Source organism: Pollachius pollachius (assembly GCF_949987615.1).
Source record: "Pollachius pollachius genome assembly, chromosome: 4".
Lineage (NCBI taxonomy): Eukaryota > Metazoa > Chordata > Actinopteri > Gadiformes > Gadidae > Pollachius > Pollachius pollachius.
In genome coordinates, this window is record NC_136937.1 from 16,011,676 (window position 1) to 16,028,040 (window position 16,365).

Genomic DNA, 16,365 nt, shown 5'->3' on the forward strand with positions numbered 1-16,365 from the left:
TGTGCCTCAATAACCCCATAATATAACTCTATAACGTCCTAACTTTTCATAACATTACATATAACATATACATAACATTATTGAAAATATGACTCAACAATTTAAATCAATGATTTCATAACTCAACAAAATTTTACTCACAATATGACTCAAATATATTACTCCATAATGTCATAACTTATAACTTTATTCACTATATGACTCAACTAAATTACTTCATAATGTCCTTACTTATCATAACTTAATTCACAATATGACAAAACAATAACATTCATAGGGTCATAGCATAACTCTATTCACAATACGACTCAACTATGGGAGCGGTTTGACCCTTATAACAACAGTATGACCCAAGTTGAGAAAGCATGTTGTGGAATAACAATAGCAAGACCACACTCAAGTTATATTCATATATATGTTGGGACATTACACTATATAGGGCATTATATGTTTATTACAAGGGTCTTCTCAATGCCGTGGAATGCTCCGTTCACTTGCATGGGCCCTTCACAACTTCTGGCGGTGAATTATATATGATAATTCACCGTTGCTAAGTATAATTTACCGCTGACAAGTAAAGTGGAATTTTTTTGCTGTCTTTCGCATCACTCCGAAAGTAGTCCGGTAACTTATCAACCCCAGCGTACTCGGTTGCTAAGCGACATCAACCTCTTTGGCGGACTATTTCTTTGCTGATTTGCTGATCAATGATGGTAACAACTAAATTGTATAAATACACTACGAATGATGGTAACAAATAAATTGTACAAATACACACCGTGTGAAGTTATTTTTTAGTTTTGTCAAGTAGCCGTGTAAAAAGCGGGATAATGTATAAAACGTCGCCAGTCTTTATCGGAAAATTTGCCCCTTAAAGGAGACATATTATATGAGTGTGATAAGCCTTACAAGCCGTTTCAAAAATCTGCCCCATATGACATCACTAGTGGGGGTGTCTACCTAGATCTGTGCTGGTTAGATGAGCAACGTTTACTTCAGTCCACTGGGTAGGCTGGTAGACTGAACTATCCAGCACAGATCTAGGTGGACACGCCCTCATCTATCTATTTACTCTCCTCCTCTACTCTCTCTCTCTCTCTCTCTCTCTCTCTCTCGCTCTCGCTCTCTCTCTCTCTTTCTCTCTCTCTCTCTCACTCTCTCTCTCTCCCCGTCTATCTCTCATTTCACCCCCTATCTGCCCCATCTGTTCCAGAGGAGGGTGAGAGACGGCAAGAGAGAGCGATAGAGAGGGAGAGAGAGAGAGAGAGGGCAAGAGAGAGTGATGGCGAGAGTGAGAAAGAGAGAGACAGAAGGCGATAGCGAGCGAGAGCGATGGTGACTGGTGATAAGGAGACAGATGGGAGCCGGGTCTATAAAAGACCGGGCCAGTGAAGACGTAGCGACCGGGTCTCGGCCGCTAACAGGAGATAGCCATCAGGGCCTTTGTTCACGGCGGTCACATTCACAATTAGGAACGGTATTTTGAGGCCATGCGTTTTTGTCGTGAAACCTTTCATGTATATATTATGCAATTCTATCCAATACAGGCTTGATGCATTTATCACAAACCAGAGGGAAAGTTTGGATTCTTTCCACCAATTTAACGGCAAATGTGTGATTTTACCCGTCGTTCTCCTGGTCGTCAAGTCGACACATTTAACTCCATGGTTGTCATGATGATCTCTCTTCTCACTTGAAATCCAATCTTGATCAAGATCGGGTCGATCCTGTTCAATTCTTTCAGCGCGAACGTGGAGCCACATGAAGGTGGGATCAAACCCGTGTTGCATCACACACCAGCCAGCTAGCCGTCATCATCTCCCGGAGCGCTCAAAGACGCAGTATCGAACAAACAAACAATGAAAGCCTTTTATGGCTGGGGGGCTACTGTGCTCCTATTACCGCCGTATGAGCGTGACATATGAGCTAACACAGCCAGGCAGATATATACTTTAAGGGTGGAGGAAGCCGGCAGATGGGTGTAGCCTGAGGCGTACTCAAAAGGCTCCTTTTGCAGAATCCATCCTTTAAGCTGTAATACCTGCCCACCGAGGATCTGAGCTCCATCTTCAGACCTTCTCACCCTGTTCTAAACTGAGAGCAATTTTGACAAGCAAGATTGAAGCTAGAGGTTATATGTGTGTGTGTGTGTGTGTGTGGGGGGGGGGGGGGGGGGTGGGGTGTGTGTGTGTGTGTGTGTGTGTGTGTACGCACATACTAGATTTGTGTATATGTGTAGGATTGAGTTGTAGTTGGAGGTTGTGTCTATGATGACTGTGTGCTCGCTTGAACGTGCATGACTGCATTCGTGCGTACGGGTGTATGTGTGTGCGTGTGTGTCTCTGTACATGCCTAGTGTTTTTTTCTTCCAACACTGCGGTACATTGAATCCAGTGTGTGTGTGTGTGTGTGTGGGGGAGGGGGGTTGTCCAGTGTGAGTGAGTGAGTTTATGAGCGTGTTACTGAGTGAGTGTATGAGCAAGTGATGGAGCGATTGAGTTAGTGAGTGAGCAAGTGAGTGAGTTTACGAGTGATTTCATAAGTGAGTGAGTCAATAAGTGTGTGAGTGAGGGAGTTCATTAGTGTGTGACTGAGTGCATGCTTGTGTGCGGTGCATGCGTGTTTGGTGTGCTCCGTACCGGTGCCCAGGTCGGTGTGCTCCTGGGCCAGGTGCTGGCTCTGATGGACCCATTCCCCGTTGCACTTGAAGAAGATCTGCAGCGCGGGCTGGGCCCGGCAGCGCAGCTTGATGGGGTTGCTCTTGATGATGTAGGCGTCGTCGGGCTCCTGCAGGAAGCGGGGGAGGGTCCCGGACTGGAGGGCCTCGCCCCTGGACCCTGGGACACACACACAGGCACACGGTCACTACATACATCTATACACAAGGTCACAGTGCCTTTACCTGGACATTACAGTTGTTTAAGCCTGTGTAAGTTTTGTTTGTTTGATTTTCCCGGCTCATTATTCACCTTCAAATGAAAAATGGATACATATATACAATATATGAATACATTCATAAATAAATAATAATATGTGTTTAAGCGGACATTTTATTCTCAAATATTTAGCATTTACACACATTTGTATTAAATTATTTTTATTAAATGGGCACAGATCACATCAACTCACATCAAGAATAAATCCCAGAAATGACTCAAAGACAGCCGAAAGAATCCATACAATACAAACTTCACAAAGCTACTGCTGACACAAACACACACAAAAGCACACAAACACACCATAATGACAAAAAACTCCATGTTTGGCACGTAGAAAATAAGAAGCAGTTATTTCCCATCCAGAGGAGGTAAGTTACTGTAATGATAATTTTTCTGCGAGTGGGGTAAACAGTCTCATATTGCAACTCCAACCCAACAAGAGAGCCACTCTGCCATCTCCCAGCGTGTGCTTGTGTCTTCTGATTGGTATTCCTGACACGTGATTGGATCCCGTGGAGGTGTGGAGGTGATTACACTGTATTTAAATCCCTGAGGATAACAGGGGAAACCTGTCCATGGTTAGTGTGAAGCCTTCAGAAGGCCAGGTAGCTGTATCTCTATCCTTCCCCACAAGGATTACAGAGCTCACTCCCATCCACCCCCCCCCCCTCTTTCCATCTCTCTACCCCCTGCCGCGCCCCCTCCACTTTACTCCTCTCTTCTGCTTCCTACCCTGTCCATCCCTCTCTCTCTCTCTCTCTCCCTCTGGATCGATCTAATCCTTCTCCCGCCCCTGAAGGATATTCTAGATTGAGGGGAGGAGATAAAATCTGTGTGTGTGTGTCTTTGTGTGTGTGTGTGTGTGTGTGTGTATATGAGTGTGTGTGCATGCATGCATGTTTATGTGTTTGTGCGTGAGTGTCTGTCTGTGTCTGTGAGGGCCTGTCAGTGTCTATCCTTATGGGGAGTGCTTACTCATGTGTGTATGTGTGTGTGTGTGTGTGTGTGTTCAAGAGATTTTCCTCTGTGTGTGTGTGTGTGTGTGTGTGTGTGTGTGTGTGTGTGTGTGTGTGTGTGTGTGTGTGTGTGTGCATGTGTAGGTGTGTGCTTGTCTGCATGTATGGGGGTTCGTTGGAAACAGACCCCGGGAACCACGTATTAAGACATATTATTTGAGTATTTAACGTTGTCATTATAGAGTTTGCTTCAGTGTGTTTCTAATTGTTTGGGGACTGACAGCTTTGAAAAGGTACATCTTATATAATTATTGACAATGTCATATTATTAATGACATATTTCTACTCATTAGATTAGATTATTTTTATTTTCAAATCAAACTCTGAGAGCGATCCAGCTCATTTACATGTTTTATCGGATTCTTCGTTCTTTCTTCGGTACACCTGACCCCGCCCCCTCCGGTTCCTTCCTGGTCATCTCAGCAACCAGTGGTGTTCCGTTCACTCCCTGGTTTCCACGGTGATCTACGACCACTGGGTCAACCCAGCAATAACACAAGGGAGACCCAGATACATCCTGCCGGTCTGGTGGAAAACAAGATGTCACTGCAATAGGGCTGAGTGATAGCTCTATCAGAGACACACACACACTCTATCAGGGACGCACACACACACACACACACACACACACACACACACACACACACACACACACACACCCACACACACACACACCCATACACGCTATCCGATACATGCACATGACCACACATGCAGACATTGCAGAGTATATACACCGTGCACAGTACAGAGGTGTGTTCACACACGCAACCACAGACAACCTCATACACATATTCAGACACACACACACAGGTATACATATCCCCCCCCCACACATACACACACACACCCACACACAAACAGGTTGTACAAACAGTGCTTTTATGGCTTTGCAGGAAGAACCTTGAAGCAGGTGCAGCAAATATTAATTACCCGTGAAAAATATCCGCAGGTGCTTAGTAAATAGAGCCATAGTTTTTAATAAAATCATTTAAAAAAAAAAGCCACAGTAGCTCATTTCAAAGCAAGTAGTAGTTTTACTTGACAACGCCCGGAAAGCAGCGACTGCAATTTCAATAATTCAGCATAGATACAAAACAGCAATCTAGCAGATCACTGATCTCTGACGCACCGCACAGTCGATCTGGGAATATTGTTCAGTCAGCTTCCATGCATCTCATACACAACGTCAGTAGGTACGCTTAAATACATAAGGACAGGGAGGGGGGGGGGGGGGGGGGGGGAGAGGGAGAGAGAGAGAGAGGTTAAACGTTTAGAGACCGGCCAATCATAAAACGGGCCGCTGCACTGATGATTCCTTCAACAAGCAGCGATGAGAAGCCGCATCACAAGCATTTTGAGAGTACAGCTCATTTTCAAGATCATCGCTTCATTTCGAGGGACCGATCGATTATGGGATAATGATCAGAAGGCCTGGAATCTCCCATGACATTCGCAACCTCTAACTCCATCTACTTTTGCTCAGCCGACAAGTTCTTTCCATATCCTATTACAAATCGCATTAAGAGCCACTAATACCACAACTGAGCAACACCATCAACCCCTCCACCCCCCGCTCTCCACCACATCCTTCACCACCACCAGCTGTAGCAGTGGCAAGGCTTTAGGGTTGAACAGTTAATTGCATTTTTATCTGATCGCTTCTGCAATTATCTAATCAGTAAAGTTACAATCAATGCATTGCAATTTTCTTTTGTGACAAAATGCATGAATAACTAAATAAATGATATTGCACGGCCATTACATTCAAAACGAATCAACAACGGTCACAACTCAGCAATAAGCGCCCTAACCAATCACAAGCAGTGCTAGAACCTTCCATGTGCGGGGTTCGGGTTAGAGGAATCACTACCGCTTGTTAAATTACACCAGGCAACGCAACGTGGTTGCCAGGTTGGCAAACTGTATCGATAATCTGTTAATCGCAATGAATAAACTCAATCAAAATATTATGGAAGTTAATCGCATTTATCATTTTTGTCAAGGTTTTACCAAGTCCTACCCCCCCGCCCCTCAAAGACAACAGGGGATGATAAGCCCTGGGTATTAACCAGGCAGGAGGCAGCTGCTTACACATAACATACAACCTCCAGAATCGACTAATGAATTTTCTGTTTTGTTAACTAAGAAGCAGCAGCATACTTATTTGTTATTCAGCAACACATTGACATTTCGTAAACAGGGGGAAAAAAACAGTACCCTCCCCTCCACTGCCTCTGTTTGTGAAGTAGGAGTGTGATGAAATGTGTGTGTGTGTGTGTGTGTGTGTGTGTGTGTGTGTGTGTGTGTGTGTATATATGTGTGTGGGGGTGTGTGTGAGTGTGTGTGTGTGTATGTGTGAGTGTGTGTGCGAGTGTGTGTGTGTGTGTGTGTGAGTGTGTGTGTGTGTGTGTGTGTTGGTGTGTGTGTGATGGCAGAGGGAGAGATTTTTTTGTGTGTGTGGAGAGAGCAGATGAAGGGTAGGTGTTGGAGATAGTGAGGAAGGCACCGCGGGATCATCTGTTTAGATCAACCAAAAAATGTGAACCATGAAGACTTATCCAAGAGCGATTTAAAAAAATACTTTGGGAGGACTATTCTTTATTATTAAAATATCTTACGGCTTGAGGAGAGAAGTAAGTATTTATATTCCACCAAGCATGGAGACAACCGGCTTATCACCAGTTTGAGAAGGAAATTTTCCCTTATCTAAATACCATCCCGATACACACACACACGCACTCATACACGCACTTAAACTGCACTTTAGCGCATCCCTACTGTGAGCTGAGATTTAACACTGGATTCTATGCTGGTTAACAGGATACAACACAATTATGAACACTATGCGCTCCTGATCGTGGCCAAGGCATTATGTCCAGCGAGTTCTCCCAGTTCCATAGAGGTGTGTGTTATGAAATAACAGTTGCTTGCTACTACAGTACTGAAATACCAGTTGGTTACCAACGCCCCCAGCTCATCTCCCGCCATTTCCCAGTGCCCCCCTAGGGCGCCTCTGTGAGGGCCATCAAAGGAACTGTAGAAAAGGCAACAAACTTCTTAGTTCATTCTCCTTCCAAACACAACCTCATCCAGGCCGCACGCCCACACATCGAAGAACACACACAACTCAGAGAAGAGCTGAGAGCATGGCCAGCACAGACAGACATGTCAGTGTGTGTGTTTGTGAGTGTGTGTCTGTGTGATTGATGCGACCCTCTGGTCTTTCATCTGTAGGCATCATTTGTAGGACTTTATATATAACTCCTCCGACTTTATATATAACTCCTCCCAGCCCCACCACCATCACCACCATCACACACATGAACATGGGGTGTGTTTTCTTGAATGTAGTTGATGTTGGCTGCAGATGAAGGAGGGGGAGTGGATGTAGGTCGACCAGCGACTGGCAGGGCGGTGGACGCCTCGGGGGGCGGGGTTCTGGGGACCCGCGGCTATATTAAAGGAGAGGAGGTGGAAGGAGGTGATATAAACCGGACTGGAGCAATGTGGGGGCTGAGGAACGGCAGCCGTCACTCTGCTCAGGGATTTAGAAGAGAGATTCCTGGTCGGTGGGGGGGCTTTACGTCCCCGCTGGTTAGAAGGAGCAGCCAGAGGGGCTCTGGCTGTGGAGATAAACCGCCGCTTGGCCGTTGAAAGTGTTGAAATGGGGGATCCATAACTTCATTACGGCGGCTTATTGTAGCGCTAGATAGTTTTTAAAAAAGGAGAGATATTCTCCTTTCTTTTTTGTAAACTTGGTCCGGAATGAAATGTATTTTTGGTTGATTTACATTGCTGGGAAGTAAAGTTTAGAGTTACTGAATTGCCTTGCTGGAGCGATTAGTGCGATAGTATACCTGCTGCCTATTTTAGAACATTCCTACATTTTTGGAAAGTCCAACGTTATCTCATCCGCCCAATTAAAAGCCAGTGACAGAAAGACGTTGCATTGAATATAGCGACAGTAAACACTGGGTTCTGATCATGTGACTGTGGACAGAGGGAGGCGGGACAGAGCGGAGGAGGGTTCCACTGCTGATCCGGCCCAAGCTGTGAGTAGCCAACCAAAACACCATCTCTAAAGGGGTCGTACATCAGAATGCATCATGAGAATTTTTGATGGAGGTCATGCACCGCTTTGAGAGGCCCCAAGAGAGCTGTCGTTAAAACCTCCATCAACATCAACCAGGTTAAGGAAAACATTGTTTTTGCCACGTATGAGAACCACTGTGGCAGTTTCAAATACTAGAATGTAGGGGTGTACGGTATAAACGGTATAGAAAGTACACTGGTGTGAATTTGCGCTACGGTATGAATTTTACCGTTACCGTGAGACCAGTGTGACCAGTAGACAGTGTTGTGTTTAACGCGTTACAAAGTAAGTAACACGTTAATACAGTAACGTAACTACTTTTTCATGAAAAAAGTAAGGTTACACGCAACTACCGAAAATATGGTAACGAAACGTAGTTCCTTTTTCAATTTGGTGCAACGTTAATTTTCCCAGGGACAGATTTGACAGCGATACTGCATTCTCAGGCAGAACGCTATTGTGCCTGCGTGCTTGCGCAATAGTCCCTTCACGAGCTCTTATTCCACACCATACAAGACAGACGCTGGTAGCGTGATGCTGTCCCTGCATCTCTTCCACAGACATCAATTCTGCAGGCATTTTCCAAAGCCAGTCCTTACGACCAAATAAGCCAGCGGTGGAACGAGATAACAAACGCTCTCACTGTTTACCTGTGCAAGGACATGGTTCCCTTTCAAAATGTCGAAACAAAGGGCTTTACAGAGATGCCCAAATCACTCGATCCCAGGTACGCGTTACCAGCAAGTGGAGAAAGAATTCCATACTACTAAACATTAGTGTTTTTCAGAGATGGAAGTAACTAGAGAAAAGATTTTGCATTTTTTTTAATGTAGTTTAGCTGCCAAACCAGTATTTTTCCCCTTCAAAAGCATTTAAATCTAAATTAGAAGATAAAATTAACATACCGTGAAATAATACCGTTAACATCTATGCCTCAAATCATACCGTGATATACATCTTAGTCCATACCGTAGAGCCCTACTACAATGCCTCCCGTAATGACAAATCATTTCATGATCATTTACCAAAATAACATTTCCTGTCACTGACTTTGCGTTGTTACGTTGTAATGTTGCGATGGACAAGCCCAATTATTGTGATCCTAAACACCTTTCTAGGTCATCAGCAAACTGCTAAAACCATCAAGATTTAACTTTTCACGATGATGACACATTTATTATTTTATTATCGAAGGATTGGCGCGGATTTCATCACACGTCTTCAAAATCAACCTGTTTATAAACAAAACTACTGAGTGTGTGTGCTTAAGTATTTGTGTGTGTGTTTGTTTACTTCTATGTATGTGTGTTTGGATGTTAATGTGTCTGCTTATATTGTGGCATCCCGCCGCCGGACCTCGGACCGGGCGGGTCCGAGGACACTCAGTAGACTTGGTTTACCGTCGCCAACCCCCAGCCGGCGACAGAGAGCACCACGTCTCTCCCCCCCCAATCAGCGCAATCAGGGACACCTGGCCGGAGGAAGGGAAAGGACCCGAAGCCGGGTTTAAAAGGCGCACCAGACCGGGCGAACGAGGAAGTGCCACGGAGAGAGTCCGCACCACGAGGAAGTGCCACGGAGAGAGTCCGCACCACGAGGAAGTGCCACGGAGAGAGTCCGCACCACGAGGAAGTGCCACGGAGAGAGTCCGCACCACGAGGGAGTGCCACGGAGAGAGTCCGCACCACGAGGAAGGGCCACGGAGAGAGCCCGCACCACGAGGAAGGGCCACGGAGAGAGTCCGCACCACGAGGGAGTGCCACGGAGAGAGTCCGCACCACGAGGAAGGGCCACGGAGAGAGCCCGCACCACGAGGAAGGGCCACGGAGAGAGTCCGCACCACGAGGGAGTGCCACGGAGAGAGTCCGCACCACGAGGAAGTGCCACGGAGGGATTCCGCACCACGCCGGCGAGCTGGAGGCTCACGGAGACCCTAGCACGAGTAGACAGACTATTTATGCTGCGGAAATAAACGCCGAATGCGGCTTTAACCCCTGCTTTCTGTGTAATTCGTACCGGGTATCTGACAAACGGGGAATATCGGGGAAACGGGTTGGCACATATGGTGGAGGATGCGGGCAACTCGACCGCGCTACGGGCCGGGTTTGTGAGGGAACCCCCTGCAGCCGGCATGCAGAACCCGGATGGGACCGCGGCGACGCCCGCCCAGCAGCAGCAGTGGGAGACCAGGGAGAGTCTGGCCCTCCTCTACGAGGCCGTACTACGGCTCACCGAACTCGCCGCCGCGACCGCCGCCCCGATGCAGCCGGAGACGACGCCGCCAGAGACGACGCGGCCCGAGACGAGGCCGCGGGAGACGAGGCCGCGGGAGACGAGGCCGCGGGAGACGAGGCCGTGGGAGGAGGGGCCGCGAGACGAGCCACGCCGGCAGCAGACGCAGCCATGCATGCGAGCGACCTGCTGGGCGCAGGGGAAAACGGGAAGCCCGACCATACCGGCGCGGGTAATGACCCAGGACACGCAGGCCCTCGTGGATACCGGCAGCGTGGTCACTCTCCTCCGCCCCGACTTGGCGGGCGGGAAGGAGGGCGCACCCATAGAAGTGACCTGCATGCACGGGGACGCCCGGACGTTCGAGACCTGCCACGTCGTCATCCGGACCCCGCACGGGGTATTCACGACGCGGGCAGGGATCGTACCCCACCTACCGGTGCCGCTGCTAATCGGGAAGGACTGCCCGATCTTCCACCGGCTACAGGACCCGGCGCGTGAACTCCGGAGCCGGAGAGAACCACCCCGCAGAGGGGTGAGGGGAGCTCAACAGGCCTACGGGGCCACCAGGCCTCCGTCGCCCCCTGGAGGGCGAACAGAGGAGGCTGAGCCCGCGGCCTCACCGGAACCAGAGGCCGTGGCGCTGCTCGAGGCCGACTCGGAGCCAGAGCTCGAGGCCGATCCGGGGGCCGACATCGACGCCGGGCCCGCGACAGGGGCCTCGCGGGAGCCGGGGGCCGTGGCGCTGCTCGGGGCCGACTTGGAGCCGGGGCTCGGGGCCGAGCCAGGGGCCGGCGTCGGCACCGGGGCGGAGACGGAGGCGGCGGGGACGTCGGTCGGAGCAAGGGACTCCGCTGGAGGGGCGGAGGACGATCGCCTGTCCGTGTCGATCCCCAGCGGGGACGCCGTCACGCTGGACGTGGATGGGGACGGCCTCCGTGGGACAGATGGACCTGTGGGGCCTCCGGATCCCGACGGGAGCGCCGACGACTGCCTGGTCCCCTCTGGACCCACGGGCCACGGCGATGGCGACGACGACGACCTGATGGAGGTGGCCGGGGACCCCGGCCCCAGGGGTGCGTCGACCGCTGGGCCGCTGCGGCAGATCGCGTTGGGCCGCGGGTGGGCCGATCGGGCCCGGAGCCGGTGGAGGGCGGAGGGAGGTCGTCCTGGTTGCCGGCCGCGCCCCCCTGGGGCGGATGGCCGGAGCCGGGGACACCGGCGCACGAGTGACGCGGTGGTTCCGGGGCCCCCGAAACACCAGGTATTATCTTCTAGGGAGGGAGGTCATCCTGGTCACCAACCACGCCCCCCTGAAGTGAATGGCCGGAGCCAGGGACGCCAACGCTCGAGTGACGCGGTGGTTCCCAGCCCTCCAGAGCGTCAGGTACTATCTCCTAGGGAGGGAGGTCATCCTGGTCACCAACCACGGCCCCCTGAAGTGGATGGCCGGAGCCAGGAACGCCGACGCCCTGTCACGCCGGGATGCCTGCCTGAGCGGGCTCACTGACGACCAGGGGCCTGAGCAAGCGGTGGAGGAGTGTGGCATCCCGCCGCCGGACCTCGGACCGGGCGGGTCCGAGGACACTCAGTAGACTTGGTTTACCGTCGCCAACCCCCAGCCGGCGACAGAGAGCACCACGTCTCTCCCCCCCCAATCAGCGCAATCAGGGACACCTGGCCGGAGGAAGGGAAAGGACCCGAAGCCGGGTTTAAAAGGCGCACCAGACCGGGCGAACGAGGAAGTGCCACGGAGAGAGTCCGCACCACGAGGAAGTGCCACGGAGAGAGTCCGCACCACGAGGAAGTGCCACGGAGAGAGTCCGCACCACGAGGGAGTGCCACGGAGAGAGTCCGCACCACGAGGAAGGGCCACGGAGAGAGCCCGCACCACGAGGGAGTGCCACGGAGAGAGTCCGCACCACGAGGAAGTGCCACGGAGGGATTCCGCACCACGCCGGCGAGCTGGAGGCTCACGGAGACCCTAGCACGAGTAGACAGACTATTTATGCTGCGGAAATAAACGCTGAATGCGGCTTTAACCCCTGCTTTCTGTGTAATTCGTACCGGGTATCTGACAATCGGGGAAACGGGTTGCCACAATATGTATGTGTATATGTGTTGGGTGTGTTTAATTGTATGCATGTGGGATGGAATGTTTATATGTCTGTGGAGGTGTTTGTGTATACTGTATATGCGTGTGTATGCGTGTGCAATACCTTGATGCTAAGTATACGAGTCTGCATATATATGTGTGTGTGTATGTGCGTGCGTGTGTGATACATAGAATTGAACGTACGTGTCTGCATATATATGCTTGTGTTTGTGTGTGTGTGTGTGTGTGTGTGTGTGTGCGTGTGTGTGTGATACCCTGATGCTTAGCGTTCGTGTCTGCGTGTATGTGTGTGTGTGTATGTGGTGGGTCGCCTAGGCAACGCCCAGGTGGTACATGCGTCGACTCCGTCTGTGTTGTGACAGCCTGTCAGCCCTGGTCCCGGCTGGTGGGGGAGGAGGGCTCTCCCTCTGCTCCGACGATAATCAAAGAGTAAACACGCCCAAGCAAAAGTGGGTTACCTGAGATGTCAACCTTATAACAAAGAGGGAGCACACCCTCTCTCTCTCTCTCTCTCTCTCTCTCTCTCTCTCTCTCTCTCTCTCTCTCTCTCTCTCTCTCTCTCTTTCTCTCTCTCTCTCTCTCTCTTACTCTCTCTCTCACACAGCTCTACCCGTCAACCTTCACACTAAAACACTACACATGACTAAAAATCAAGCTGCACTAAAATACATTTGGAAAGCCAACTATCTTTACATTTTCGGGTGACTTTCACACTTTTCACACATTTATCCCATCGATTATTTAGATGTTGAGTTCCTCACCCCACCAACACCGAATAAAGACTATCTAAAAAGAAAAAGGTGCTACATTCAGCTTTTAGCTTTCAGTAAGTTGGGGGGGGGATAAACATCATGCGGTGACAGCTACAGTGCAATGCTAATGTCCATCACTGTATGTAAGTGTTAGCTACAGTGTCTGATGTGGTTAGGTTGCCAAAAAGGAGAGGCAGACAAGAGCTAAGTCCCGCGGACCGGTAATACACGGCTTCACGGCTTGTGACTTGGTCTCAGTGGCTAGGCATACCGATCTTAGATATCGACTTAATGGATGGAGGCTGACTTAACTCGGATACAAATTGTGTGGTTGATAGTTGTGTGCAGTTAATACACATTGGCTTCTTCCCAACAGGTTTGTCAAGCAATGGATGCACACACACACACACACACCCACACCCACACACACACCCACATACACACAAACACACATAGACAAAACAATTGTGCTATGCTACACATTCTGTGAGTACAACCACACGCCCACAACCTGACACGGCGCACACGGTGCTAACACACTATCACAGACTACCGCCGTTCATATTCCCTTCAGTATGTCGTTCCCTGGGATAACGTTGTGAACACATGTATTATGATTAACACAGAACACATGTAATGGAACTCCATTATTAATCACATTCATGAATAAATTGTGGCAATCGTGGCTCTTTAGAAGGTTTACAATCCATTAAGGTTAATCCATTTATGCATGTTGTCTTGTCTTGATAGCATCCTTCAGCATTTTCTAGATGAATTTCTGTATTTTAGTTTTATAAGGCAAATGGTGTATAATGGGGCTGATATCATCACTAAATCTTGTGTCATTATCCACCAACTTTTTTTATAAAGAGTAATTATTCATAAAGAAGCTCTATATGAATTAAAAATAAAAATATATATTAATTCTTAAAATATATTTTTAAAAAGATCAATTCTATTCAACCATTAATGCTACTGTACGTAAGACTTGAGCGTGGTAAAGAAAGAGAAGAAGAGAGTAGGCTTTGAAAACTAAAAAACTCCCAAAAAGTTTCCCTTTCTTAAGGGTCGGCATTTCACGCAGCTGTGATTGACAGACAAATGGATTCCCCGAGCCAATCAAAGAAGAGGCTCCCTGATTGGTCAGAAATCAGCTGGGAGCGTTCTTGAATCTAAATGGTCTCATACAGAGGCAGGCACAGCCGACTCAAACCAGATATTCCCACAGCGCATTTCACTCACTAACAGCTGACAATGGATAGATGGCCTTGCCTTTTCTAACAACTTACACCCAAATAACAACTCTTGAATCATACATACAGCCGATATACAACTTGATCATCAATGCTGTGCTACATTACATAACCACCATAGAGGGGGCAACAAACAGTACTTGGCCTATAAGTCACATGACCTGCATGTCCTCAATCCCCCATCCACAGCGCGGTTCTGTGTCTCCCAGCACAGAAGAAGAAAGGGGACCCTAATGGCTTCGTGAAAAATGCATCAGAAAAAGTTATTTTTCTTCCCAATGGGACCTCCACACCACTCCGCTACTCTCCCATCCGACCTCCTCTTCCCCCCCTCAGCCCTCCACCCCCCCTCCCCATCCCTCCCCCAGCCCTCCCCAAGCCCTCCGCACGGCTGTGCTCCACGTACGGAGCTCACAGGCCGGCTCAAAGGACCAGGACGAGAGGCTGTGCTCTTCCATTGTGGATCCCAGGGGAGGCTCCTCCTCCTTCAGACTCCTCACCCTTGGTGGTGGAGCCGCCCGGTAGTGGTGGTGCCAATCTGATGGAGCTCCTCCACCTCCCGATCAGCAAAGGGAGCGTATAGGATCAAGCTCACATGAGTTATGAAGCAGAAGGGACTGAGATCCTCGTAGCAGAGGGGGACGCTGGGAGTCTGCTCCGTCTGAGCCCGGGGCCGGTGGCGGTCCCCTTTTAGAAGACGTATTCGGCGTTATAAAGAATGCACGTGTTATTGTTCACGTTGAACGCCGAGCACAGAGAACAGCATCCCCACCACGGATGGCTGTGCGGCTCATTACTTATGAAGCGCTCGCCTCTGTCGTCCTTCTTAATAAGTCGGAGCGAGACGGGGGCTTGTTTTCTCGTGAATCCCAGCCCCACCCCATTAATATTGAAATGAGAAAACACAACAAAACAAAAAAAAAGACTGTGATATTTCAAGCATGGCTGCTTGCATTTGTCAAGCGTAGACACGCACACACACACACACACACACACACACACACACACACGTGTGTCAGCATATCGTCTTAACCCTTGTCGCACACACTCTGCTCCGTGTCCGTCTCATCAGCGGCCCGTGAGCAAGCAAGCGCACGGCAGAGTGGGCAGCACGACGCGGTGCGTTTGTGGCACACACACGTTGTTGTTGTTGTTTTGGGGACTTGTTTATTGCCGGCTGCTCCAGTGGGATATTCATGACGTTGACACACACCCGGAGTACAGAAGAAAACGGTGTCATCGCCCCGACGGCTGTGTGTGTGTGTGTTTGTGTGTGTGTGTGTGTGTGTGTGTGTGTGTGTGTGTGTGTGTGTGTGTGTGTGTGTGTGTGTGCGTGGATCACAATAGAAGCGCTAGTCTTTCAGAGGGGGCGCAGCTCATGTGTCTGGTGGAATGGAGGAAATGGTTTAGTCAACGGTAGTCCTGGCAGAACCCTCCCGTTCACCAGACCCTCGACCACCTCGTTAGAGAACCAATCAGAGGACACTGCAAGGAGCAAATCGTGGCCAATGGTTTGTGTACAGCTCGTTTCTTCAGATACTAAACTCAATCTGTATTCGTTAATTTTGTTTTCCACAGGTATATATTCCTTTATTTTGGTGTTTCAGTCGTCTAAACAACAGATTAACTTCTGGTCCACATCAGCCAGTTAGTCTCTCATCCTGAGCCACGGATGGTCTGAAATGAGCTCTAAATTATTCATAATCCAGGAAGGTCTGCATGCAGAATGGCCCACTGGCATTTATGATCTGGTGAAGGCCCTTGACTTCTCGTACTAAATTCTCCATCGCTAAATGCGGGGGGTATTATCTGGGAGTCGTTTTAACCAACCCTTTTTGTCATCAGCTCGCGGATGACGAGCAGTCTGCAAAAGTCTCGGGCTGGGGCTGTGAATGATTAAATGTGACGGCGGCGGCTCTGCTTTTTATGGGAAATGCAAAGTGTGTTATATTCACAAGAGA

At 49.4% G+C, this 16,365-nt stretch overlaps 1 protein-coding gene across 1 annotated transcript in view; it reads right to left on the reverse strand.

The window, feature by feature from the left end:
- LOC307074201 (netrin receptor UNC5D-like) overlaps nt 1-16,365 on the reverse strand; it is a gene marked incomplete at both ends in the record, with an annotated part of 180,244 nt that overhangs the window by 90,449 nt on the left and 73,430 nt on the right. Inside the window, one exon of the mRNA XM_079734229.1 lies at nt 2,640-2,837. Coding sequence (XP_079590355.1) covers nt 2,640-2,837 — 198 coding nt within the window. The remainder of the gene's footprint in view (nt 1-2,639; nt 2,838-16,365) is intronic.